The sequence below is a fragment of the Nannospalax galili genome, unplaced genomic scaffold (assembly GCF_000622305.1).
Source record: "Nannospalax galili isolate Female #2095 unplaced genomic scaffold, S.galili_v1.0 scaffold788, whole genome shotgun sequence".
Classification (NCBI taxonomy): Eukaryota; Metazoa; Chordata; class Mammalia; order Rodentia; family Spalacidae; genus Nannospalax; species Nannospalax galili.
The window spans coordinates 1446878-1472572 of record NW_008359996.1 but is presented as its reverse complement, the minus strand read 5'-3'; the positions used below and the strand labels follow the sequence as shown (position 1 = coordinate 1472572).

Sequence of the window (25695 nt, the reverse complement as noted above, 5' to 3'; positions counted from 1 at the left end):
CATGACACAGGTGCACTTACCTACATGCAGGCAATATACACATACACATAAAATAAGATAAAAAATAATAAATAAAATATTAAAAAACAAACTTATCTCTAAGGAGTAGAAAAGATTTTAGAGGTGCTGTGTCTATGCCTGCTTAGACTTCTGGAGTGCTTTTCTGTTTCTGTTGCTGTGATGAAACACTGAGGAAAAGGTTTATTTGGCTTACAGGTCATCATCGAGGAAATCAGAGTAGGAACTTGAGGCAGGAACTGAAGCAGAGACCGAGGAGGACCACTGCTTACTGGTTTGCTCCCCTGGCTTGCTCAGCTGCTGTATCTTACACACAGCCCAGGCCCACCTGCCCTACAGATGGCACCGCCCACTGTGGGCTGGGCCCTCTTACATCAATCAGCAATTAAGAAAATGCCTCACGTGCATAATCTAATCTGTGAAATTCTTCAGTTGAGGTTCCTCTTCCCAGGTGACTGGTTTGGGTCAAGTTGACAAAAATTAACCATATATGAAGTCTCAGCCCCTAAACTTGATATTCAAAGCTCTTCACCATCTGATCTCATGTCATTTTGGCTTTATTTCTGATTCCTCAACACCCACCCAGGCCAGCTTCAAACAGTTGTGACCCTTTCCCACCTCTGAGGTTTTGCCCATATGGGTGCACGCTTGTGAGCCCTTTCTCACCTTTTCCACTTGCTTTCTCTGCCTCTTCTCTCTTCAGTGCTAGATTGCTTGATTTTTCAGTTTCACTTATTGCATGGGAGGATCTTGCTATGGTGCATAGGCAGACCTTGAACTTGTGATTGTCCTGCTTCAAGCCTGTGATTGCTGGAATTAAAGGTGTGTGCCACCTCTTCGGTAGGTGGCTTAAATTTTTTTTTTTTTTTTTTTTGAGACAGTCTCCCTGTAGCCCCAGCTGTCCTGGATTCACCATGGAGACCAGGCTGGCCTTGAACTCACAGAGATCCACCTGCCTCTGCCTCCCGAGTGCTGGGATTAAAGGTGTGCGCCACCACACCCGGCTGGTGGCTTAAATTTTATTTTTGATTTTATTTTTATTTTTGGTCTTTTTGAAATAGGGTCTCCCTGTAGCCCCAGCTGCCTTGGAACTCACTATGTAGACCAGGCTGGCCTTGAACTCAGAGATCTGCCTGCCTCTGCCTCCCCAGTCCTGGGACTCGGTTGCAGGTGGCTTAAATTTTAACTTGCATACAAATCATTGGGGAGCTTGGGTACCTTGGGACTTGGGTACAGGTGGCTTAAATTTTAACATGCATGTAAATCATTGGGGAGCGTGTTAAAATAAAAAAATTTTGCTTTTCCAATGGTAGAAATTGCACTCACAAGCATATATATATATATCTATATATATATCTATATCTATATATATATATATATAATATAGTAAGTATACTACCACTGAGCTATATCACTAGCTTAGTATGAAGATTTTGAATCAGCAAAAAAATTTTGGAGACCATGTCTTATGTAGCCCAGGCTCTCTTTGAAATTTATGTAGCTGAAAGAGAACTTGAATTCCTGATCTTCCTGCTTCTACCTTCCAAGTGCTGGAATTACAGATGTACCAGCTTGAGATTTAGCCTCATGTAGCCAGTCTGGAACTCACTATATAATAGAGGCTGGCTTTGAACCTCTGATTCTTCTGCCTCCACCTCCTGAGTGCTGGGATTACAGTTCTGGGCCAAAACGCTATTTATGCAGTACTGGGTATTGGGCCTAGGGATTTCTGTTTGCTAAACAACTACTCTACCAACTGAGCAACATTCTCAATCTGGAAATACTGTATTTTTTTAACTTTAAAATTATTTGTATTTTATGTGCAGCCCCTGATTTAAATAAATGTGTTTTGCCTGCATGTATGCACCCATTCATGCAGTGAGTGCCCAGGGAAGTCAGAAAGCATTGGGATCCCCAGGAACTGGAATTACAGACAGTTGTGAGCCACCATGTATGTCCTGGGAACTGAACCAGGGTCCTCTGCTGAAAGCATCAGTGATTAAAACACTGAGCCATCTTTTCAGCCCTTAGGATTCTGGATTTTTAACAAGCACCCAGTAATTCTGATGTAGCTGGTGTGAGCCACATCCTTATAGTAAGGAACTAGCAACTGGGGGATTGTATATTAAACTCTGAACTTCAAAAAGAAGAAAATTTTGACTAGTTCAAAGGTTTAAGAGAGGGGACTGGAGAGATGGCTCAGTGGGTAAGAGCACTGGCTACTCTTGCAGAGGACCTGGGTTCGATTCCCAGCACGCACATGGCGGCTAACACTTCAGATAGTGATATAGATAGGATAGCTAAGAAATGACAGACTCGAGTTCTAACCTTGGTTCTGCCATCTATAAGCCTTGGGTAATCAGTTAATGCCTGTGTCTTAGCTCCTCATATATGACATGGCTGAAATTCCTATCACAGAGAGTTTTGAAAATTTTATTTAGTTTTGAGACAGGGTCTCATTACTGGCTGGCTTCAAACTTATGGTTCTCCTGCCTCAGCCACCCAAGTGCTGGGATTATAAGCACCACTCCTGGCCTTACCCAGGGCTTAGTGAGCTAGACTCAGATCTTTACCAAGATTCTTCTCCAGGTGCCCAAGGCCCCTCCTGGAGATACTGGAGATACTGAAGATGACTGATGAGAAGAATTTCCTTTTCATAAGTCAGAGAAGCTGGTATGAGGATGTGCCCAGGCTGGCAGAGTCTCCTTAAAGATGGGTACCAAGAGAAAAAGGATCAGAAAAGTTCCTTGTAAGGAGAAGTTTACTCCACAATGGTTTTAGTGTTGAAATATAGCCAACAGATGTCAAAACCAGGGCATGACTAGAGAGTGTGACCTTGAATTCAGACTGTCATATCTGCTGTGGTAAGTTTTTTTGATTTGAAGTATTAATTTTAACCTTGACTCTTTTTTGGAGAAAGACATGGAGTTAGAGTCTAGCCTCTGTCACAATCCTGTCTGGGTGAAATCAGGAGAGAGAGTGTAGCCTCCTCATCACCACTGGTTTTCGGTTTTATTAGGCTAAGCCTTGGTGTTCTCTGCTATCAAGAGGCAGCACCTATGATCCTTGTACTCTGCAGGTAGAGTAGGAAGATGCTGAGCTCCAGGCCAGTTTGGGCCATATAGCAAGACCTTGCATGGGAGCACACACCTGCAGAGTCAGAATTGTCCATGAGTATGAGGCCAGCCTGGGCTACGTAGTGAGATCCTGTCTTATCTTCCCCTAAATAACACCTGACACTCGAGTGATAGGAAGATTTAACATAATAGCACAGGCTTTTAATTCCAGCACTTGGAAGGTGGATCTCTGTGAGTTTGAGGCTAGCCTGGTCTAGTTCCAGTCCAGCTAGGGCTACATAGTAAGACCCTGTCTCAGACACTTCCCCACCGAAAACGTAGGAATAGCCAAAAAGTAGGAATAACATACACAGAGCAATGTCAAAGCTTGACACTGTGATATTGATAACAGTGTCGTTGTCCCCCCTCCTCCTTCAAGGAACACATTCCAAGACCCTCTTCCCTCCCTGGATGCCTGAAGCCTTGGATGGTTTCAAATCCTATATATACTATGTTTGGGTTGCTGAGATAGGCTCTTCCAAGCTAGCCTGGAATTTGTGTAATCCTCTTGCCTTAGCCTCCGGAGTTCTGGGATTACAGTTGTGTACTGCCACACTGACCCATGTTTTTTTCCTATAGGTATCTATCTGTGGTAAAATTTACTTTCTAAATTAGATAAAGATTAACAATAATAGAACTATAACAACATACTGCAATACAAGTTATTTTAAAACTACATAGCGAGTGTCAGGCTAACTGGGACTACAGGGAAACTGTCTCAAAAAATAAATAAAAAGGAGCAGAAAGAGGTCTTGATGCTCTCTGTCACTTCCCTTTTCTTAGCCTGTTTCCTCATCTTTAAAGTAGGGTAGTGTTACAGTGAACGTGGGAGAAGCAAGCACTTATCTTGTCCTTATTATGTGCTACACTCCTTGGTCAGGAATTAATGTTTGTAATTGCTTTGCCCACAGTAGATACTCAATATCAGTTTTACTTGGGGGAACATCCTCTCAAAATAGGAAAAATATATATTGTTTCTCATTCATAAACTTCTTTCACGGAAAGGAGTTTAACCACCACTTAACCACCACTGCACTTTTCGTTTTTTTTTTTTTTTATTAGTCTATATTCAATGTTTAAAACTATGAGGCGAATTGTTTTCTTTTTTTAAATTTTATTATTTAAATTTTATGTGTATGAGTGTATTGCCAGCATGTACGTGAGTGCACCCGTGTCATGCAATGCTGAGGAAGTCAGAAGAGGGCTTTGGATTCCCCTGGAACTGGAGTTAAGGACTGTTCGTAGCCACCATGTGGGTGCTGGGACTTGAACCCAGGTCCTCTGCAAGAGCAGTCAATGCTCTTAACCGCTGATCCATCTCTCTAGCCCTGCGAATTCTATTTTCTAAGAAAGGAGTAATGTGTCTTCAGTACTCCCCTTCACTTGCTTCTTATAGAGCATTCCTTCCCTTTTCTGATTTTTAAAAAAATTTTAAATTAAAAATTTTATTTGGATTTATTTTTATGTAAATGAATATACTCCCTGCGTGTATGTGTGCACCTTTGTCAGGCAATGCCCGAGGAGGCCAGAAAAAGGCATCAGATCCCCTGGAACTGGAGTTTAATGATGGTTGTTAGTTGCCATGTGGGTGCTGGGAATTGAACCTGGGTCCTCTGGAAGAGCGACCAGTGCTCTTAACCTGGGAACCATCTCTCTAACTCTTGATTTTTTTATCTCTAGAAGTCCAGGCTGACTCATTTCAAAGTTCTTCATTTTAGGCTCAGAATTTTACCCTTGGCTTTTTTCTTCACAGTTTAAACATGATAGGTACTTGCTTAAAGTTTATTAAAGTATGGGGCCTGGTGGGACTGGCCTTTAATCCTAGGGAGACAGAGGCAGTTTAAGTTTACTAAAGGGCCTGGACCTGATCCTGGTCTGGCCACCAGGATGTTGCTGCCCTGGCTTCTGTCAGACTTGCTTGCTGGCTGCTCTAGGCTTTACACTTCTCAACATCTCCAGCCCTGACCTTGTAACTGAGCTCCAGGTATGTCAAGAATCCTCCATACAGCCCCAAACAGCTCTTACTTCCCAACTTGCCCCCCTCCTCTGTAAATGACAACTCCACTTTTGCAGTTGCTAGGCCTTAAAACCTTAGTCATTTTGATTCTTTACACCTTAACAACTGTTGCTGTCTTCTGTCTCAAACTGCAATGACTTTTCACTGGCCCCACATCCCACTCTGGGTTCCCAAAGAATCTTTTAAAGTATGTGACCTTGTCACTTCCTTGATCTGAATTCTGAGAAATCCCTTCTAGTGGTGCCCATCTCATTCATTCATATTTAAAGCCAAATTCTTTCCTCACTGTGGCTTAGGCCCTCTCCTGTATTTATCTCATTACCCAATCAAAATAAAAAAGGTAGGGCTGGAGAGATGGCTCAGCAGTTAAGAGCACTGGCTGCTCTTGCAGAGGACCTGGATTTGATTCCTAGCACCCAAACGGCAGCAAACAACTGTCTGTAAGTCCGGTTCTGGGGAATCTGAGGTCCTCTTCTGATCTCTAGGGGCATTACAGGACATGGGTGCACTTACTTTCCTGCAGGCAATACATTCATCCACATAAACAAAAATGAGTAAAATATTTTAAATATTTTTAAAATAAAAAGGTGTTACAGTGCATGAGTACCAACAATTCCAGTACTTTATTCCTGAAAGCAGAATCCCTCCAAAGTGCTGGAATCTAACCTTGGCCTTGGTAGACTTGCTGTCATCCCAGTATACCCCAGCAGGAGGGTTTTGAGACAGGGTCTTGATATGTAGTGCAGGCTGGCCTGTACGTGTGTGTGTGTGTTTGTCTTTTTGAGGCAGGGTCTCCCTATACCCCAGCTGTCCTGGAACTCACTATGTAGACCAGGCTGGCCTCAGCCTAGCAGATCTCGGCCTGCTTCTGCCTCCCAAGTGCTGGGATTAAAGGCCTGTGACACCAAGCCCGGTTTAGCCACCCTAGTACTAGGATTAAGGGTGCTGCCATGCCAGATATCTCCCAAAATTTAAAAACGCTTTTGTTTTTAACTTAGTGCCGAATCCCCAGGGCCTACAGCAACAGACGCATGTGCCCAATAAATTTGCTGAATTAATACAAATAATGAAAATGCCGCCCAGCGCTGTATTCTTTTAAAATACACAACCACTGGAGGGCAGGCATGGCGCATCTCCTCTTTGACAGAACTGAGGCTTAAAACTTGCAATGTGCACAAGACCAGGTTCCAGGCTGCGGGCCAGCCTGCAGGCTGACCTGTCCGTCCCCCTGCCCCATCTCCCTACAGGTTGCCAGCCAGATGCCAGCGCCGTCGGCCGATCCGGCGCGACCCCACGCGTGTCCGGACTGCGGCCGAGCCTTCGCGCGCCGCTCCACGCTAGCCAAGCACGCGCGCACGCACACGGGCGAGCGGCCCTTCGCGTGCACCGAGTGCGGCCGGTGCTTCTCGCAGAAGTCGGCGCTGACCAAGCACGGCCGCACACACACGGGCGAGCGGCCCTACCAGTGCCCCGAGTGCGACAAGCGCTTCTCCGCCGCCTCGAACCTGCGGCAACACCGGCGGCGGCACACTGGCGAGAAGCCCTACGCATGCGCACATTGCGGCCGGCGCTTCGCGCAGAGCTCCAATTACGCACAGCATCTGCGAGTGCACACGGGCGAGAAGCCGTACGCGTGCCCGGACTGCGGACGAGCCTTCGGCGGAAGTTCGTGCCTGGCGCGCCACCGACGCACGCACACGGGCGAGCGCCCGTACGCATGCGCCGACTGCGGCACGCGCTTCGCTCAGAGCTCGGCGCTGGCCAAGCACCGGCGCGTGCACACCGGCGAGAAGCCGCACCGCTGCGCCGTGTGCGGCCGGCGCTTCGGCCACCGCTCCAACCTGGCGGAGCATGCGCGCACGCACACAGGCGAGCGGCCCTACCCGTGCCCCGAGTGTGGCCGCCGCTTCCGCCTCAGCTCGCACTTCATCCGCCACCGTCGTGCGCACATGCGGCGCCGCCTGTACATCTGCGCTGGCTGTGGCCGAGACTTCAAGCTCCCCGCCAGTGCCACGGCCGCCACGCCCACCGAGCGCTGCCCCGAGTGCGAGGGCACCTGAGCCGCGGTGGGGTCTAGTACCCGGCCTGGGAGGGGCATGGCGGGACTTCACCTGGCTGCCTTGACCTGGATGGCTTCTTCCACGCCCGGGGCAGGCCGGAGGCTCCGGGCCTGGGAGATGGGGAGTGCCCTGCGCCCCACTACTTTCCCTTGGCCCTTATGAGTGAATAAAGTATTAATATCCTCACCCCACCCGTGCCTGTGAGTGAGGTGGGTTGAAAGGGAAGGCTGGGACTTCGGGTTGTCACAGCCAGTAGGGCTATTATATAGCCTAAAGGGATTTCTCAAATTGAGGGAGCCTACGCTTGGCCTTTCGTTATGCCTGAGCCTCAGATACGAAAACCATAAATAGAACGCGCTAATGACCAAAACAGTGCTGTTCTGTAGCCTTATACGGCTATCTATAAAAAGAACATTAGCTCCTGAATGACTTAAAAACCCCATATAAGCTCACTATTCCTCAATAAAGCAGATCTGTCTCTGAAAAAAAAAAAAAAATTAGCTCGTTTTCATCTTCCAGATAGGGCCTTCATATGTAGTATGTGGCTGGCCCAGAACTACTTTATAGACGGGGCTGATCTTGAAGTTACAGCCTTCTGAATGCTGAAGTTACAACTGGCTCCAAAAATTTTTATCTCCACTTTGGCAGATTCGGACAGTGAATAGCGCAATAGTAAAATGGTAATTACGATCCATTGATAACCAAAACTGTGATGAGGGTGGGGGTGAGATGAACTGGAGGGGTCCTCTAATAGTCAAGAGCTTAAAGAGGGGGCTGGAGATGGCTGAGTGGTTAGGAGTGAATCCATGTTTGCAGCAGCTCCTGGGGAATCCGATATGTCTGGGTTCCTGTGGGACCCTGCACTTACATGCACATACCTACATACAGATCACATAGTTAAAAGGCTGGAAAGATGGCCCAGTAGTTAAGAGCACAGACTGTTCTTGCATAAGACCAGGGTTTGGTTCCTAGCAACCACATGGCTGCTAACAATTGTCCATAACTCCAGTTCCAGGGAATGTAACACCCTCTTCTGACTTATACAGACATTGCATGCATCGGTGCACTTACATGCAAAACACTCAGAATTTTAATTAAAAATCAAGTTTAGAGCAGCTCTCATATTTTTTGTTATTGGGGGGGGGTGGTCTCCCTGTAGCCCCAGCTGACCTGGAACTATGTAGATCAGGCCTGCCTTGAACTCAGAGATCTGCCAGTCTCTGCCTCCTGGGTGCTCTGATTAAAGGCATGTGCCACTATGCCGGGCCAGCTATATTTTTTAAGATTACCTTTCATTATGTATGTGGGTCTGTGTATGGATATGTGCATATGAATGCTGGTGCCCAGAGGTGTCAGATCTCCCTAGGGCTGGAGCTACAGGTCTTTACGAAATGCCTGACCTGGGTACTGGGAATCAAATTCTGGTGCTGTGCAAGAGCAGTATGCGATCTTAAACATTAAGGCACCTCTCTAGCTCTCAGACATTTTTAAAGACAGTTTTAGGCTGGGCATGGTGATACATGCCTTTAATCTGAGCACTTGGGAGGCAGAGGCAGGAAGATCTCTGAGTTCAAGGCCAACCTGGTCTACATAGTGAGTTCCAGGCCAGCTGGGACTACAGGGAGACTCTGTCTCAAAAACAAAAAATTTAGGGGCTGGAGAGATGGCTCAGAGGTTAAGAGCACTGATTGCTTTCCAGAGGACCTGGGTTCGTTTCCCAGCACCCAGATGGTGGTTAACCACCATCTATAACTAGTTCCACAGGATCTGACAAACCTCTTCTGGCCTCTGAGGATCTGTAATGTGCAAGGCAAAATACTCAGACATACAGAGTTTCTATAAAGTGATAATAAATATTGGCTATGTTTTTTTAATTTAAAATATTTCAGGGATGTGTGTGTTATGTGCACACTATGGTGTGTGGAGGTCAGAGGACAACTTTCAGGAGTTTGTTTTCTCCTTCTACCATGTGGGTCTCAAGGATCTAATTCAGGTCAGGCTTGTTGGCAAGTACTTCACTCATGAGCCATCTCACCAGCGCAGAAGTAAGGTTTGGTCTTTTTAAGTCTTTTTTTTTTTTTAATGTTTTAGTATTTTTATTTTATGTGTATGAGTGTATTGCCTGCAAGTATGAGTGCATTGTGCAGTGCTGCGGAGGTCAGTAGAGGGCTTCGGATTCCTCTAGAACTGGAGTTAAGGACCGTTCGTAGCCGCCATGTGGGTACTGGGAATTGAACCCAGGTCCTCTGCAAGAGCAGTCAGTGCTCTTAACCGCTGAGCCATCTCTCCAGCTCCAAGAGTTTTTAATTTTATTTATTTATTAATTATTTATTTATTTATTTTGGGGGTCTTTTTTTGAGACAGGGTCTCCCTGTAGCCCCAGCTGTCCTGGAACTCACTATGTAGACCAGGCTGGCCTTGAACTCACAGAAATCTGCCTGCCTTGAAGTCAGCCTGGTCTAGTGAGCTCCAGGTCAGCCAGGGCTACAGTGAGACTGTCTCAACTCTATCATGTATATTATTTACATTTTACAAGAGGACTGAAGTAATGATGATGGAAATACATACATCCAATCTTGAGCTCTTAAGACAGCTTGGCTTCAGTATTTGGACTGATAACCAATATACATGCATCCTTTACAGGTCCAATAGGGAAGTACCAGTACCAGCAATGGGCTATAGCACCCCTGGCTCCCCTCGGCAGGACTTGAGACAGCTTACCTAGCCATCCAAGAAAAATCTGGAAGTTGTTACCTTAAACCATTTTATTGGGAGAGAAAACACCAGCCAACTATCTTCTAGAGGCTCCTGGGCCTCAGACCCACAGTTTAGTAAGAAAGGACAAGAACAAGTTCCATCTGCTGTTCAGAAGCGGTTTCTAGGTGGAGACCTGGGTTTTCAAGTCAGAGGCAGGGTCTTCAGGCCCTGAAGCCTGGTCCTCAGAGATGGTCCCATGGGGCAAGTCTGTATACTTTCGGGCAGAACCTCGGGACAAATGGACTGGATAACGTCGTCGATTGGTGTCCATTTTGGAGAGTACTGCTTGGGGCAGGTCCACATGGCATCGTGCTGCTAATGCTACTAAGTAGATGAGGACGTCACTAAGCTCCTCTTGAAGGGCTGCCCGCTCCTTTGGGGGCCAGGCTTCAGGACCAGGCTCTTTATCAGACTTCCACTGACTGGAGACAACACAGGACAAGATACACAAGATTGTAGCTAAGACAATGGGCCAGCCTCCACAGTAAGCAGGCATTACACCCCCACCTCCCAGGAAACCTCTCCAAGGACAACCCACCCACCTGGGAGGAGCCAAGTAGGAAAGAGTCCTCAACAGATAATAGCCAGACCTCTGGGACTCTACAGCAGCAGGGAGGGGTAAATACTTCACTTGTTGAGATGCCTTGAGGCTCAACTTTCTCTAGCCCTAGCTTTGGCCACTCCAAACCAAACCCCAGACTTGGATCTGTGCAGAAGCCTAGTTCATCTTCCTGCTAACTCATCTTCATCCCTTATGCTATTCTCACCTAAAGCCACTGTTACCTTTTCTACCTGCAGTCACAGTTCCCTGTACCATGAATGCTCTTTCTCCATACCCCTAGATTTTGCCATGGTTGGCTCCTTCCTGATACTGGTCTCAATCCAGGGGTTATGTCCTCAGAAAGCCTTCTCTTGGTCACTTTCTCATCTCTTTATGTCATTACCACCCCACCAGGGTTTTCTGTAGTCCAGGATGAACTCCTGATACTCCAGTCTCTGCCTTTCAACTACTGGAATTACAGGTATGAACCAACACATCTGACTTTCCTTTTAAAACCTGTAAAGAGTTAGTTTATGTACCTCTTCTCTGTGAATGGAGTCTGTCTGGTTCAAGCCCCTACCCCCTTTTAAGACAAGGTCATCATTATGTAGCCCTGCCTTGCCTAGAACTTGCTTTGTAGACTAGGCTGGCCTCAAACTCAGAGATCTGCCTCCCTCTGGAACACCATGCCTAGCCCCATCAACACGCCCTTCTGAGTCTTCATGATCCAACATACAGCTAATGCTAATTAATCCATAAAAACTGAATGGTCTTCCCTCACAACCTTTGTGTCCTCTTCTCATCCTCACAGCTGCTGTCCTGATGTAAGTCTATACCAGCCTGCTCCCTGGTCTCCCCACCCCATTCTCCCAAGGATCCAATCTACCCTGCAGGCACAGTGATCTTGATCAGGTCTACTGTCTCAATCTCATCACCCTCTAGCCCCAATCTTCCTATGTTTCCCTCCTAGCCTTGTCTTCCACAGCTCCATCACTCATTCTGTCTACTGATGCTTATGATGCGCCAGACACTTGGGGCACACCAGAGAACAAAAAAGATACAGGCCACTGGGCAGGTCTTCTGGAATTACTTCTTTTCGGTCCCCCACAGAGGGAAAACGCTGGTGCCACCAAATCCTTAGACCTGGGTCTGCCTTACTGTTTCCACACTTTCTCTCCCAGGAGACTAGGTGCTCCTGCAGGCCTGGGACTAAAGAGTCATCTCTGTATTCCCAGCAGTGACACCGATGACAGCAGTGAGGAGGAAAATGGCACCCACAATGTTTGAGGAGCAAATAAACGTTTCCCTTCCCCGGAAGCCATCTACTCACAAGAGTTCTGCCAGCTCTCCTACTTCACCGACCAAGGCCAAGAGCAGATTCCGAGGCTGATGGAACTGGGCCCAGTCCCGCTCAGCAGCAAATTCTGCGTGGAGGCGTCGACTGGAATAAAATAAAGGGGTGCAGGTTCGCGTCTAAGGGCTTGTGGGTGGTGGAGAAGATGCAAGGCCCTGGCAAACATCCTAGTCATACATATAAAGGGGGCCCCTGAGACCAGGGGATTTCAATGACAATTTCTTGGTCTTGCTCTTTACAAGACTTGGTCTTCTTATCTGGAAATGCTTGTGCCCTGTACAAATTTCAACCTCAAGCCAAACCCAACAATACTCTTTATTATCGTTTCTCCCGCTGCTAATTTTACGGGAATGTCCCTATCTCTGCACACCTAAGACCTCTCAGCAACTTTTCCCCTAGGAACCTTCCTTGATATTCTGCAATCAGCAAGAATGCCTCCCATCTCTTTTAGCACTCCAGCTGAGAGTTCGGCCCACTCACTCCAGGAGTGCAAGAGGCCACATCAGACTTCCGCTGCTTCCCCAAGGACCTAAATTGGTCCTAACACCCCCCTCCCCTCCTCCCCCGCGAGCATCATTCGATTTCCCCCGCTTCTGCCATGAGTGCAGATGAGGCTCACGAGGCTCGCCAGTGATCCGCCAGCACCGTAGCACCGCCGAAGACCACGTGGAGGGACCCTGCCCACTTCGACAAAAGGGTCAGTCTGTCCAGCATAGACTGGACAAAGACTGCTTACATGTCCTCGAGCGTGGGCTCCGGGCTGAAGCTGAACAAGCCGGCGGCAGCCGCGCCTTCCCCCTCACTCCCACCAGTACCGCCACCCGCGTGGGACATGTCGCCAAGCCAGGCAACCACACGCACCAAACTCCGCCCGGCTCGCCGAGTCCAGCCCCGAGCCCGGGGCCAATTTCTAGCGGTCTCCTCGCTTCGTGGGGCGGAGCCGCCGGAGAAGCCAATCATTTGCGTGGATTTTGCTTCAGCCCGCCCCTCTCCTGGACTGGACCAATCAGCGAGAATTTCGAGTGCGCGCGCGAGGCCGGTGCCTGAATTCTCCCGCCCCGCTAAGCTTCTTAAAGGTAAAAACTCGAATTTGAGAGACGGGCTGACGGCGGCGTGCCGATGGGTGCTAAAGCGGTCCTGCACGACGAGGAGGAGGGCGCACTCAGAGGAAAACCCTGCACATCGGGGGCCCTACCCTCGGTAGTAAGTCTCCTGGCCAAGACACTGATGTCCCCAGACTAGCCTTCACACTCTTGGAATTGATGGACGAGAAAGAAGGCCGTCAGACAGGAGGAAGGCCTTGCAGCTCATTTCAGATCCCTACCCCAGCTGATTTCTATGGTTGCAAGCAGTTAACCTGTCCATCCTTGTCCTATAAGGGGAAATTCATTCTCACTCTCTACACGCAAAGCACAAGACTCTGAAGTACGTGGAAGATAGGATCTGGCTATTGTCTACCTTTTTTTTACTTAATATTAAAAGTTTTTTTTAATCATGAGGACTTTTATTTAATAAAAAATATTTTTATGTGGGGGTGGGGGTTGGGGGTATATGTGCTCTTGAGTGCAGTTGCCCACGTAGGCCGGAGAGTTGGATTCCAAGGAGTTGGAGTTACTGGCTGTTGTGATTATAACAGAAGAATGCACACGTGTAGGGCTACTTACACAATGAATATTGTTAGCATTTCGAATTGAGTGCAAACAACGGAAACAATTTTGAACTGGTTTTAACAGAAAGGGGAATTTGAAGCATGTGTGGTGGCACATGCAATTCCAGCACTTGGTAGGTGGAGGCTGGAAGTTCAAGGTCATCTTCAGCCACATTGAGAGTTTGAAGCCAGCCTCAGCACCAGGATACTTTGTCTCAACAAAATAAAACAAAACATCAAAATCCAAAAACACTAAGAAAATGAAGTTTGTTGTAAGGATGTAACTGTAAGCATTTTACATCATCGCAGTCTTAGGTAGGTCAGCCCCAATTTACAGATGAGGAAACTGCAAGAAGATCTTGACTTTGAGGCCAGCTTGGGCTACATAGTGAGATCCTGCCTTAAGACAAACAAACAAACCAAAAAAATCTCAGAATGAGGCCAGCCTGAGGCCTACATAGTGAGTTCTAGGACATCTGGGGCTACAGGGAGATCCTTTCTCAACCAAACCAAACCAAAGCAACAGCAAACTAAACCACAACAAAAGACACAGGATGTTTCTACCTCCTATGTGGTACAGGAAGATGTGATTGAGAGAACCAGCCCTCAGGCTAAGATGGGAGCAGCAGCCAGACGGAAGGGACCTTGATCCTTGAAGCTCCAGAAACATCCTACTTTAGGATTTCAGGTTATAGAAGTTATTACTCAATCCACTTTTATTTATTTATTGTCTTTTCAAAAATGAGATGAGAACAGGTTTGTATGGCTTCTAGTATTATCAAAGATTTTTTAATGCAATAAGGCTATTAGAAATTAGTAATTAAGAAATGTAATTTTAAATTTAAATTTTATTTATTACTATAGTATGTGTATGTACGTGTGTGTGAGTGTGGTTGAGCATGTGCTTGGCAAACACTTTTTTTTTTGTCTTTTTTTGAGACAGGGTCTCCTTGTAGCACCAGCTGTCCTGGAACTCACTATGTAGACCAGGCTGGCCTTGAACTCACAGGGATCCACCTGCCTCTGCCTCCCAAGTGCTGGGATTAAAGGCATGTACCACCATGTCTGGCTACTCAATCCACTTTTAGTTGTGTTTGCTAGGTCCTTTTTCTTTTTTTTTTCTTTTTTTCTTTTTTTCTTAAAGTGACATTCCAACTGAGCGAAAAATCAAGGGTACCCCAGCATTAGTTTGTAAAGCAAGAAACACATGGTATGTTCTACAAAAGGAAGGAATTCAGGGCCTGGGGATGTAAATCAGAGACAGAGTGTGTATTTAGTGTGCATGATAAGCTGGTTTCATACCCAAAACAAGCAGGAGCACAGGAGTGCACACACACAAACACACACACACACTCCAGAACAAGTGGACAACTGATAAATTAACTGGGGAGATGTTAGTGACTCACACGGGCAGTTAGTGGCTAGAACAGGATCTGAAGCTTTGCAGATGTCTACTTTGAGTCCTAAATTTCAGTAAAGACTATGTGACTATTTCATAATACAGATGTTGTCGTTTGCTTACTTAATGATAGTAATTTAACTTGTAACCTCCAATTTTCCTCTTAAGCTGTATTCCACCCCTAGATTGACTTTGTGTCCTGTCAATGGATCTTTCAAAAGATTTGCCAAATGACCATCTTCCTTCTGTAAGTATGCTAGGCTTGGTAAAGTGATTTCAAGTCAGCTGTCTGTTGCCAACAGGGGGAACTCGGCATCCTGGCCCCAGCCAACAATCCCAACACTTAGAAGGCTGAGGCAGGAGGATTGTACATTTGAGGCCAGCCTGGACTACATGTAGAGTTCCAGTCCAACTTCAGCTGTGTAGTAAGACTTTGTCTAAATTAGGAAATAGGGCTGGGGATGTGGTTCAGTTGGTAGAGTGCTTGTTTAGCATGCAAGAAGTCCTAGGTTCAGTCCCCAGACCCAGTAAACTGACTGGACCTGGTGACACATGCTTGTAATCTCAGCACGCAGGAGGTAGATCAGAAGTTCAAGGATGGACTGGAGAGATGACTCAGTGTTAAGAGCACTGGCTCTCTTCCAGAGGACCCAGGTTCAGTTCCCAGCACCCATATGGCAGCTAACAGTCATCTGTAACTCTGGTTCCAGGGGATCCAATTCCCTCTTTTGATTTCTGTGGGCATTGTATAACAGTGCATTTACACACAGGCAGGCAAAATATTCATACACCTAAAATAATTTTTAAAAATTTTTATTATTATTTTTATTTTATGTGTATGCATGTATTGCCTGCATGTAGGTAAGTGCACCTGAGTTGTGCAATGCCCGTGGATCCCCTAGGACTGGAGTTACAGACAGTTGTTAGCTGCTATGTGGGTGCTAGGATTCGAACCCGGGTCTTCTGCAAGAACAACCAGTGTTCTTAACCAGAGCCATCTCTCCAGCCCCCAAATAAAATAATTTTTAAAAAGAAATTAAAAGTTATCTTTGACTACATAGCAAGTCTGAAGCCAGCCTGAGCTAATGAGATCCTACCTCAAACACATGAGTAGTCCACTCTCTCTGAGCCTCAGATTTTTCTTCACTTTTCCTTAATAAATCTATGTTTGCTTTGGTCAAAAAGGGGTGAGGCTGTGAGATGACTCAGAGGGTAAAGATACTTGCTGTCAAGCTTGAGGTCCTGAGTCCAATTTCCAGGACCTGCATGGCTGAAGGAGAGAACTGACTTCTGCAGGTTGTCCTCTGACCTCCACACACTTGCTGTGGCACATGTGTGCATGCACACACAACACAACACACACACGCACACACACACAGTTTTTTAAAGCCCACAACAAATAATAAATAAATAAATAAATAAATAAATAAATAAAAAAGAGAGCACTAAATTAGGTATGGGTTAGTCAACATGAAGGTTGTTGAGCTTTGCTGGACAGGAACTCCAACTAGGCCAGGTGTGGTAGCAGGCACTATTAATCTCAACACTTAGAGGCAGAAGCAAGCAAATCTCTGCCAGTTCCAGACCAGCCTGGTCTATATAATGAGTTCCAGGTCAGCCAGATCTCCATAGTGAGACCCTGTCTCAAGACTTAAAGCACACACAAAATATACCACACATGCGCGCGCACACACACACACACACACACACACATCAACAACAAAGCCTCCAACACTTGTACTGGAAAATGGAATAGAAAACATACTTGAAAAGTTGCTTTCTCAGGAATCATCTATGAATCAAAATTTGAAAGAGTAAGGGACCAGGACTTTCAGAGCTCAAAGATTGGATGGCCCATGGAGACTGGTAGGAGCTCTGGGTCTGGGATTGTCTCTGTGTTCTTCCGAGGAGATCCTGGCTGAGTCTAAGCTTTTGTACAGGATTTTTTTTTTTTTTTTTTTTTTTTTGGTCTTTTTGAGACAGGGTCTCCCTGTAGCTCCAGCTGTCCTGGAACTTACTATGTAGACCAGGCTGGCCTTGAACTCACAGAGATCCACCTGCCTCTGCCTCTTGAGTGCTGGGATTAAAGGCATGCACCACCACGCTTTGTACGGGATCTTTTTTTAAAAAAAATTTTTTAAAAATTATTTTTATGTGTATGAGTGTATTGCCTGCATGTAAGTGCACCCACGTCATGCAGTGCCTGTAGAGGACAGAAGAGGCTGACAGATCCCCTGGAACTGGAGTTACAGTTGTTAACTGCTATGTGGGTGCTGGGATTCGAACCCAGGTCTTCTGTAAGAACAACCAATGTTCTTAACCACTGAGCCATCTCTCCAGCCCCATAAAGGATCTTTAAAAAAATATTACTGTGTGTGCACATGCATGATGTGCATGAGTGTTGCCCACCACAGCAGGCATGTGGAGGGCATAGTGTTAGGGAACCCTGCTGTTAGGGTCGCAGTTTCTCCATGTCCGGATAGCCGCAAAGCGGCTCAGTGGTTGATGGAGAGACTCCCCTTTTCAGCAGGGGGCCTCCTGCTTTCTTCCTGGCTCACTTTGAAGTGCCCACCACAGATGCCTTATCTAAAACATAACCTCTGGCATAGAAACTACCAGGTTTTTTCTATGTGATAATCAGACACTGTCTGACAGCATAGAAGCCCACTGCCACATGTAAATAAAGCATACTAGGAGCACCTATCAGCTGAGGCTTTTGCTACTGCCTCCACAGTATAAATCTTCTAGTTTTCCCCCTAATAAAGCGGAGCTGTATCACTGAATCTGACTGAGCTGTGTTTCACTGCACCTGGGACCAGCCTGTGAGCAGTCTTCCCGGAAGAAGCTGCCTTCCGTCAGTACTCACTGGCGCAGCTTCTGCGTTTGCCGTTCCTGCACTTTCCTGCCCTCGTGGCTCGGTGGCCAATGACCCACGAACCAAGGGGGAGCCCCCCGCAGCTAGCCCGAGCCTCCCGCAGCTTGGCGCAGAGCCCCCTGCAGCTTGGCGCGGCCCGCCTGCAGCCCACAGAGCCCGCCCGGCAGCCTGCAGCTTGGCGCAGAGCCGCCATAGACCCGCAGCGATCTGTAGCCGCCTGCACCCGGCAGCCGCTGAGGAAGAGAGCCAGAGAGACCCGCCCCGCAGCATAGGACAACTTTGTGGTGTTGGTTCTCTCTGTCCACTGTTGGGTATGGTTGGGCATGTGGGTTCCAGGGATTGAGCTGAACTTGCTGGGCTTGTGCAGCAAACTCCTTTACCAGGCAAGCAGTTTGTAAACTATCTTGCAGAATCATGAGTTCTTTGCTCCACAGCAATATTATCTGAAGAACAACCCAGTCCTAAGCAGAGAGGACAGACATGAGTGTCCAGCTGGCCCCAGCACCTGCACTCCTCATCCCAGGCCACTCCTTTACTTCCATATTCAGTTTTCACCATTCTCTTTGGAAAACGTTGGCAGCCCGAGCTCCCTGCTTGAATCAGGGCCTCCGTGTGTTTGCTCTCATCTTTTGGTTCACACTTGTTACAAGCCCTTTATGAACCTATCCTCCCAAGAAATTCTTTTCAAATCAAAGGTGACTCTCTAGCACAAACCAGCTAGTATTTGAATTGGCAGGTGTGTACATGTACACTTTCACCCTGCTAATGCTCAAAAGAGTTTGGCTACCTTCCCAGTAATCCCAGTATGGCTCCTAAGAATGGAAGAGGTGGTGGCTACTTGAGAACAAGGGGCAGGTTATATGACAGCATGGAGACTTGGTGTGGCCAGAGGTCCCAGAGACTACAGGGTATGATGGGATACCAGGAGTCAGGTGGTTGGGCACCCACTGACTGGTGCCTTTGAGATCAGTCCTAATCTTAGCCTTAGCTTCCCTATACATATAATAGGGATCCAGCCTACGTAGCCTCCAGGTACCCTTTATGTGTGCAATGGGTAGAATGGAGCAATATGTATTTATTTATAGCTGTAGCCCCAGTACCCACCACATTATTGTTAGTGGCCTTGCTGGCTTTGAATTGAGTAATGGAAAGAAGATGCTGGTAAAATTTAGAATGTTTTTTTCTTATTGTACTTTCCTGGAGGACCCAGAATGCAGACTTTTAGGAATCTCTAGCCTAGCCTTTCCAGCCAGGGAGACTCCAACACCTTCAAAGGTCTACTGTTCAAGCCTTATCTCCCTCCACACATGCCGAAATCCAGTCAGAAGTTCCCTTCCTCCCCACCTGCCTTTGATCATGTGGTTCTTCCCATCCCCTTTTCTGCACATTCAAACCTAACTCCACCCATCCTGCAGAACCCTGCTTCAAAGCCACCTCCTTTGGGAAGCTTTCCTAAAGTCTCAAAAAAAGGAATGGAGCTGAAGAGATGGCTCAGTGGTTAAGAGCACTGGTTGTTCTTGAAGAGGACCAGGGTTTGATTCCCAGCACCCATATGGTGGCTAACAGCTGTCTCCAACTCCAGTTCCAGGGGATCCAATGCCCTCTTCTGACCTCTGCGGGCATTGTAAGACACAGGTGCACTTACACACATGCAGGCTATACACTCATACACATAAAAAAATAAAAAAAAAATTTTTTTTGGTCTTTTTGAGACAGGTCTCCCTGTAGCCCCCACTGCTGGCCTTGAACTGGCCTTGAACTTACAGAGATCCGCCTGCCTCTGCCTCCTGAGTGCTGGGATCAAAGATGTGCACCACCACACCTGGCAAAAAAAATATTTTTTAAAAAAACTTTAAAAATTTTCTTTTATGTGTATGCGTGTATTGCCTGCATGTAGGTAAGTGCACCCGTGTCATGCAATGCCCATGGAGGACAGAAGAGGCTGTCGGATCCCCTGGGACTGGAATTACAGACAGTTGTTAGCTGCCATGTGGGTGCTGTGATTCGAACACAGGTAGGTCTTCTGCAAGGATAACCAGTATTTTTAACTGCTGAGCCATCTCTCCAGTCCTGCAAAAAAAAAAAAAATATTTTAATAAAAGGAATGAATTCGGGCTAGAGAATTCACCTCTACACATATGTGTCTGCACACACACACACACACACACACACACACACCAAATTTAAAAGTAAATCAAAAGGCAAGAATTTGGACTTTTGCCTTCATCCACTCTAGTGCTCATGACACTCTGCACTTTTCACTGTAGTTTTGAACCTAACACCTGAACCAGAGTCCCTTGGAATAGACACTTCCTCAGGGCTGGTACTAATAGTACTTGTAACAGCTGCTCATCTCCTGGGATCACCTCCATGACCTTCCTCCCCTTGGTGGGTATGGCTGCCTCTATATTTTGTCCTTTTCTTCTGAGACAGGGTCTGGCTATGTAGGCCTTAAACACACTGTGTGGTAGCTCAGGTTAACCTCAAACTCAGATTCCCCCACCTCGGCTTCCTGAGGGCTAGATTACAGGTGTGTCCTATCATGCCCAGCTTGGCTGCACTCATAGGCTATGAAACCAAGGCCCATAGAGGCAAAGGCTGAGGCTTACAATGCTCTCCAGAAAACAAGGACGTTTCCCCACTTAGGTTAAGAAGAGGAGGCAGCGCACATGTCCCCAGGTCACCCTTCCCTTCTGTTCTGTCCTCTCCTTTAAGCTCTATCATCTACTCTTTATCCCTTTTTCCTTCTCTATTGCCTCCTCTGCCCTGCTTGCTCTTACAGTTCTAATTTCTGCCTAAGGCCCTGTTCATGGTGCTGGGATCAGACACACAGCCTAATGCATGCTCTGCAAGCATACTACTGAGGCACATCCTTAGCTCTGCCAGTATCTTCCAGACAAAGTGCATACAGTGAAACCATTTGATACCTTGCATCTCAATGCTCAATGTTTTCTTCCTCCCCGCGCCCCCTTTTTTTTTCGTCTTTTTGAGACAGGGTTTCCCTGTAGCAATTGGCTGGCCTTCAACTCACAGAGATCCACCAGCTTCGGCCTCGCAAGTGCTGGGGTTAAAGGTGTGGCCACCACACCAGACCTTGTTTCCAATAAACTTTGTCAACTTTATCTCCTCGCTGAATTGTAAAATTGTAGCTTTCTGTATTCTAAACATACTTTAGTTTTTTTCTACTCCCTGTAGTCTCTTTCCTCTGAGTTTCTTTTTTTTCTATTTCAAGTTGGAAGCTTGCCTCAGATGTCTGGTGATGCTTGGTTGCTCATATTTAATGATAATAATGAGGCAAGTGGGGATTAGCTCAGTGGTATAGCACTTGCTTAGCTTCCAGCATGTACAAGGTGTTGAGTTCCGGTTCTCACAAGGAGAGACTGAGACCAAAATTTTACATATCAAAACTCTTGAGCCACTTATGGTGGTGTCGGCCTATAGTCCCAGCCCTGAGGAGACTGCTTCAGCAGGACAGTCTTGAGTTTGAAGCTAGCCTGGGTTACATAGCAAGATGCTTATCTATCTCCCACCCTCCCCAAAAAAAGACACATTAAAAGGTTTTAATGTCTGAATGAAGCTTTTCAACTGGGAGATTTCACAATAGTTCATTAGAAAGACCCTAATTTTATATTTATACATCTTTGTTTTCTGGGCATGGTCTTTTTTTCCAGAGTATTCTTAAATCTTTCACTTGTGCCAAGCTACTGATGACTAAAGCTTCTTGATCAAGGTCATTTTGTTTTTTGGCACTAGAGATTGAACCTTGCCCATGTTACACCATTCTAACACTGAGCCACACCCCAGCCCTTTGGCCAAGGTTTTAAATTTTTCTTTCTCTTTATCCCCCCACCACCCCCCCATGAGATGCTGAGTTTTGAACCAAAGGCCTCATGCATGCTAGGCAAGCAACTCAATGAACTGAGCCCCAGCCCTAGCAAGTGGCTGAGATTTTAATGGCTAAGATGAGGAAGTAGGGGACACTCATTTTTGTTTTTATTCTTTTCAGGCTCCCTGGCTTCTGTTGTGCCTGGTTTTCCTGACTGTCCCTTTCTTCTCAGAGATGAAGGTGGGGGAAGGTTTGGAAAAGTGTAGATATAATTAATTACCCCTGGGTATAAGCTTTCGAACAGTATCTCTTTCCAACCCAACCCCTTCCTAAATCCCTCCAGAGCATATTTCCTAGCTTCCTGTTAGGATTCCCCACTTAGCTTCTAGTCTGCTAAATCACTCACCATTTCTCACCTCCTAAAAGTGTTGACCCCCTTTCTTTTGCTATATTTTGTCTACCTAGAGTTTGCACTCATTTTGAGTCCTCTTCTGTCATCTCAGGGGGACCAGTGCAAACTAATAAAAACAAAACAAAAAATAAAAACCTCACCCCCCCAACAAAAAAGATCCACAGAAACCAAACATTAGCCAGAAGAGATTTCCAACAAAGTTCCTTTTATTTAACTATAAGAAAATTTCTTTAGTAAAGTCACTAGAAATTTTCAGCTAAGAGTTAGCATTTTAATGACCATTAAGACCTAGGCTCTGGGGTTTGTTCAGTCTCTCCCAGTCCTTAGTGGGAGTTAGAGGAAGAGACATCATTTACAGAGACCAAGTCAGATGGTCGCAGGGCCCCCTTTCCTAGTTACTGGACAAGTTGCTCAACTCTTCTCCAGGGCAGGAAAGAGCCAGTTTCTCAGAAAAATTAAAGAAAAATTTGACATTGTATCATCTCTTTCAACAATTTAGACTTATAAACAGTATTGGTCCAAACTAATTTTTTTTCATGTTGCAATTTACTCTTTCTGTATATAATCTTAATAATTTTACTCTCTGTGCATAAATGAATCAACTCAGTGCAAAGAAAAACCCCTCAAACTGGAATAGCCTTATCTTGCTTTGGAAAAAGGTTTTCTGCTCATCTACCCAACAGATGAACACATATCCCCCCAAAGTAAAAAAATATTACTTCTGGCCTTGGAATGTAGTACAGTCAGCTTTTGATGAACTGAGTAAAACCACCCAGGAAGGGCGGGTGGACCCACTAAGCAGGCAGCCTTTGGAAACGTCTGAAAACCAACTCCTGCCAACTGCCCGGGAGTGTTCCAAGGCTCTACATTCCCGACAGGGGCTATTCCATTTCACGAACTAGGCTCAGAGGAGGCATTGGGATTTTCGGAAGCGAGAACAGCAGCTGTGGCTCCACGAGGTAGAACTTCAATAACTCGAGGCTTGTCAATGATCCGGGCCGTCCGATTTCCCTTCTCCACAATGCCGACGATCCAGGCCTGGTGACCCTCTCCATACTTGGAGGATTTGATTTCCGAACAAAAGCGGGCAGCCTGTTCTCTAGGCAGACAAATCAGTAGTCCTCCCGAGGTTTCAGCCGACGTTCCTTGGAGTAGTCCAAAGCGCCCACTGGCCTTGCTGATGGCAGCCATCTTGGCAATAATTGGCAGATTATGAATGACAAAGGACACCTCATTTTTTTGTTGTTTTGCGAGGTTCTGAGAGTGTCCTAAAATGCCAAAGCCTGTGATATCCGTGGCTGCATGGGCATTAAATGTGTGCATCAACCCAGCAGCAGTTCTGTTTAAAGTAGCCATATTGAACATAGCCTCCTGATAGGCCAGCTCTACCTCTTCTCTGGAAACCACCATCTTGATCTTATTCCATCGCTCAGGATTATCCAGCCACTGGTGGGCATTGGCAGCAACCTGGGTTCCTAAGGGTTTGGTTAACACCAGCACGTCTCCTACCACGGCACTGTCAGGCATGATGAATTCATTTTGCTGACATACCACAGTGGCAACTCCACCGATGATAACCCAAGGGTTGACCACTGTCTGTCCACCTGTCACTGCAGTTCCTCCCTCTTCCGCAGCATCCCGAAAACCTTTGATCATGAGTGGTGTCACCTTTTCTCGTTCCTCCTCACTCATACTCTGGCTGACACTGAGTAGCATTAACATATTGTCACATTCAGTAATGCCCATGGCGTAGAGGTCACTGAGCACGTTGGCACAGGCTATGCGCCCCATCATGTAGGGATCTTCCACCAAGGGGTAAAAGAAGTCAGTGGTCTGCACCAGGGACAGGCCACCGTGCCTCAGCGGGATGACGCAGGAGTCCATCCCAATGCTCAGGGAGGGGAGGGCTGAGGCTGGGCCTGGCCTGCCTGGCTGGCCACCTTCCTGGGCTGCCTCTACCTGGCCTCCGACCAGACCCGGGGCCAGCGCGGGCCGCGGGGCCGGCCGCGTCAGTCCCTCCAGGAGCTTGAGCAGCGTCTCCTGGGGGACCTTGCAGCCTCAGCCCTTCATGCCGGAGAAGCTGGTCAGCCGCCAACTCGGGCTGAAGCCCAGGGTCTGTGGCTCAAACGGCCGGTAGTTAGCGAAGCTCCTGGCTGAAGTCAAGCCCGGGGGGCCCGCGGGGCCCTCCACTGCCACCAGCGCCGCCATTGCCTCCCCGCTGGCGCCAACCGCGGCCTCCGCCATCGCGCTGGCCGGGCCAGGAGAAGGGCAGGGACGAAGAGGGGCTCTGCTACTATCTAGTCGAGTTCACTTGAAATAACAGTCACACATTACCCGAGATTCTCTACCGCACGTGTGCAACCGGAAGCCTCGCGCCACGCCGGTGCTGGTCGCAGAGACTGACGCCAGTATTTATGCACCGCGTGATTGACAGCCGGACCATCCAATGACGAGGCAGTCCTGGGAGGCGGGCTTCCTCTCCTCGAAAAGGTACTTTACAAATTAACCGTCTGTTTGCAAAACCGATCCCGCGGGGTTGTCACGTGCTTCTTTTGTAACTGGCCTGGATCGTTTCTGTCCACCAGGTTGGCTTCGAACTGGCGTCAGTCCTGCCTCAGCTTCCCAAGTGCTGGAATTACTGGCTGAGGCCGGGATGCCCGGGTCATCGTGTAAGGTGAATGATCGCTTGCAAGCGGCTGGCAGCAGGCTGACTTGGAATCTCTTTACCAAAACCTAGCATACTTGCAGAAGTCTCTTGGCAAACGTCTTGAAGGGTCGTTTGACAGGACACAAAGTCAGTGTAGGCATGGAACACAGTCTAAGAGGAAAATTGAGGGGGGGTTACAAATTACTATCATTAAGTAAGCAAATTGCAACATTAGTATTATGAAATAGTCACAAAAACTTAAATGAAATTAAGGACTCAAAGTCCAGACACCTGCAAAGTTTCAGATACAGATCTAGCCACTGCCTGCCTGTGTGAACCACTAACATCACCAGCTCAACATAATAGCCTACCTAAGTCTATTCTAAAATTTCTATATTTCTCAGTTTATATGTAAAACAGTGATAGATCCACAAAGAAAGGACAGTTTGCCAGTGTCTATTAAAATTGTAAGGGCTAAACAGAGTGTGGTGGCTTCACCCCTATTATCCCAGCTCTTGGGAGGCTGAGGAGGCTGGTTCACTTTGTTTTCCAGACCAACCTAGGATATATAATGAGTTTCAGAACAGCCTGACTAAAAAACCTAGAATAAATAAACTCACAACTGCTGCAGGGTGAAGTGATGCAGGCCTATAATCTGAGCCTTGGGAAGATGAGTTTGGAAGATGAGTTCCAGGCTGTGCTGGATAGCTTTAGCATCAACTTGACACATGGGAGCCAGAATTGCCTCTATTGAACTGGCCTGTGGCCATGTCTGAGGGGCATCTTTTTGATGAGTGATGTGGGAGGGCCCAGCCCACTGTAGGTGGTGCCACCCCTGGGCAGGTAGGCCTGTGTTGCATAAGAAAGCAGGCTGAGCAGGGGTCAGGGGAGCAAGCCAGTAAGCAGCATTCCTACATGGTCTCTGTTGCACCTCCTGCCTCCAGGTTTTTTCCCTCAGTTCCTATCTTGAGCTGCCTGATAAACTGTGATCTGGGAGATGTAAGACAAATAAACCCTTTCCTCCC

At 47.0% G+C, this 25695-nt stretch overlaps 3 protein-coding genes across 3 annotated transcripts in view; 1 reads left to right on the top strand and 2 right to left on the bottom strand.

The window, feature by feature from the left end:
• Positions 1 to 7402, top strand: part of Znf771 (zinc finger protein 771) — a 12847-nt gene extending 5445 nt beyond the window's left edge. Inside the window, exon 3 of the mRNA XM_008823854.3 lies at positions 6399 to 7402. Within this exon, the coding sequence (XP_008822076.2) occupies positions 6399 to 7211 (813 nt within the window). The 3' untranslated portion in view covers positions 7212 to 7402. The remainder of the gene's footprint in view (positions 1 to 6398) is intronic.
• A 2544-nt stretch (positions 7403 to 9946) lies between these two features.
• Dctpp1 (dCTP pyrophosphatase 1) lies at positions 9947 to 12774 on the bottom strand. Its single transcript, XM_008823851.3, has 3 exons — positions 12600 to 12774; positions 11840 to 11950; positions 9947 to 10390 (listed from the first exon to the last, which is right to left on the bottom strand). The coding sequence occupies exons 1-3, from the start codon at positions 12695 to 12697 to the stop codon at positions 10090 to 10092; spliced, it is 510 nt and encodes a 169-aa protein (XP_008822073.3). The 5' UTR covers positions 12698 to 12774; the 3' UTR covers positions 9947 to 10089.
• Positions 12775 to 22207: 9433 nt separating this feature from the next.
• Sephs2 (selenophosphate synthetase 2) lies at positions 22208 to 24439 on the bottom strand. The gene has a single exon (XM_008823850.3). The coding sequence runs from the start codon at positions 24265 to 24267 to the stop codon at positions 22915 to 22917; it is 1353 nt and encodes a 450-aa protein (XP_008822072.2). The 5' UTR covers positions 24268 to 24439; the 3' UTR covers positions 22208 to 22914.
• Between the last annotated feature and the right edge of the window lie 1256 nt (positions 24440 to 25695).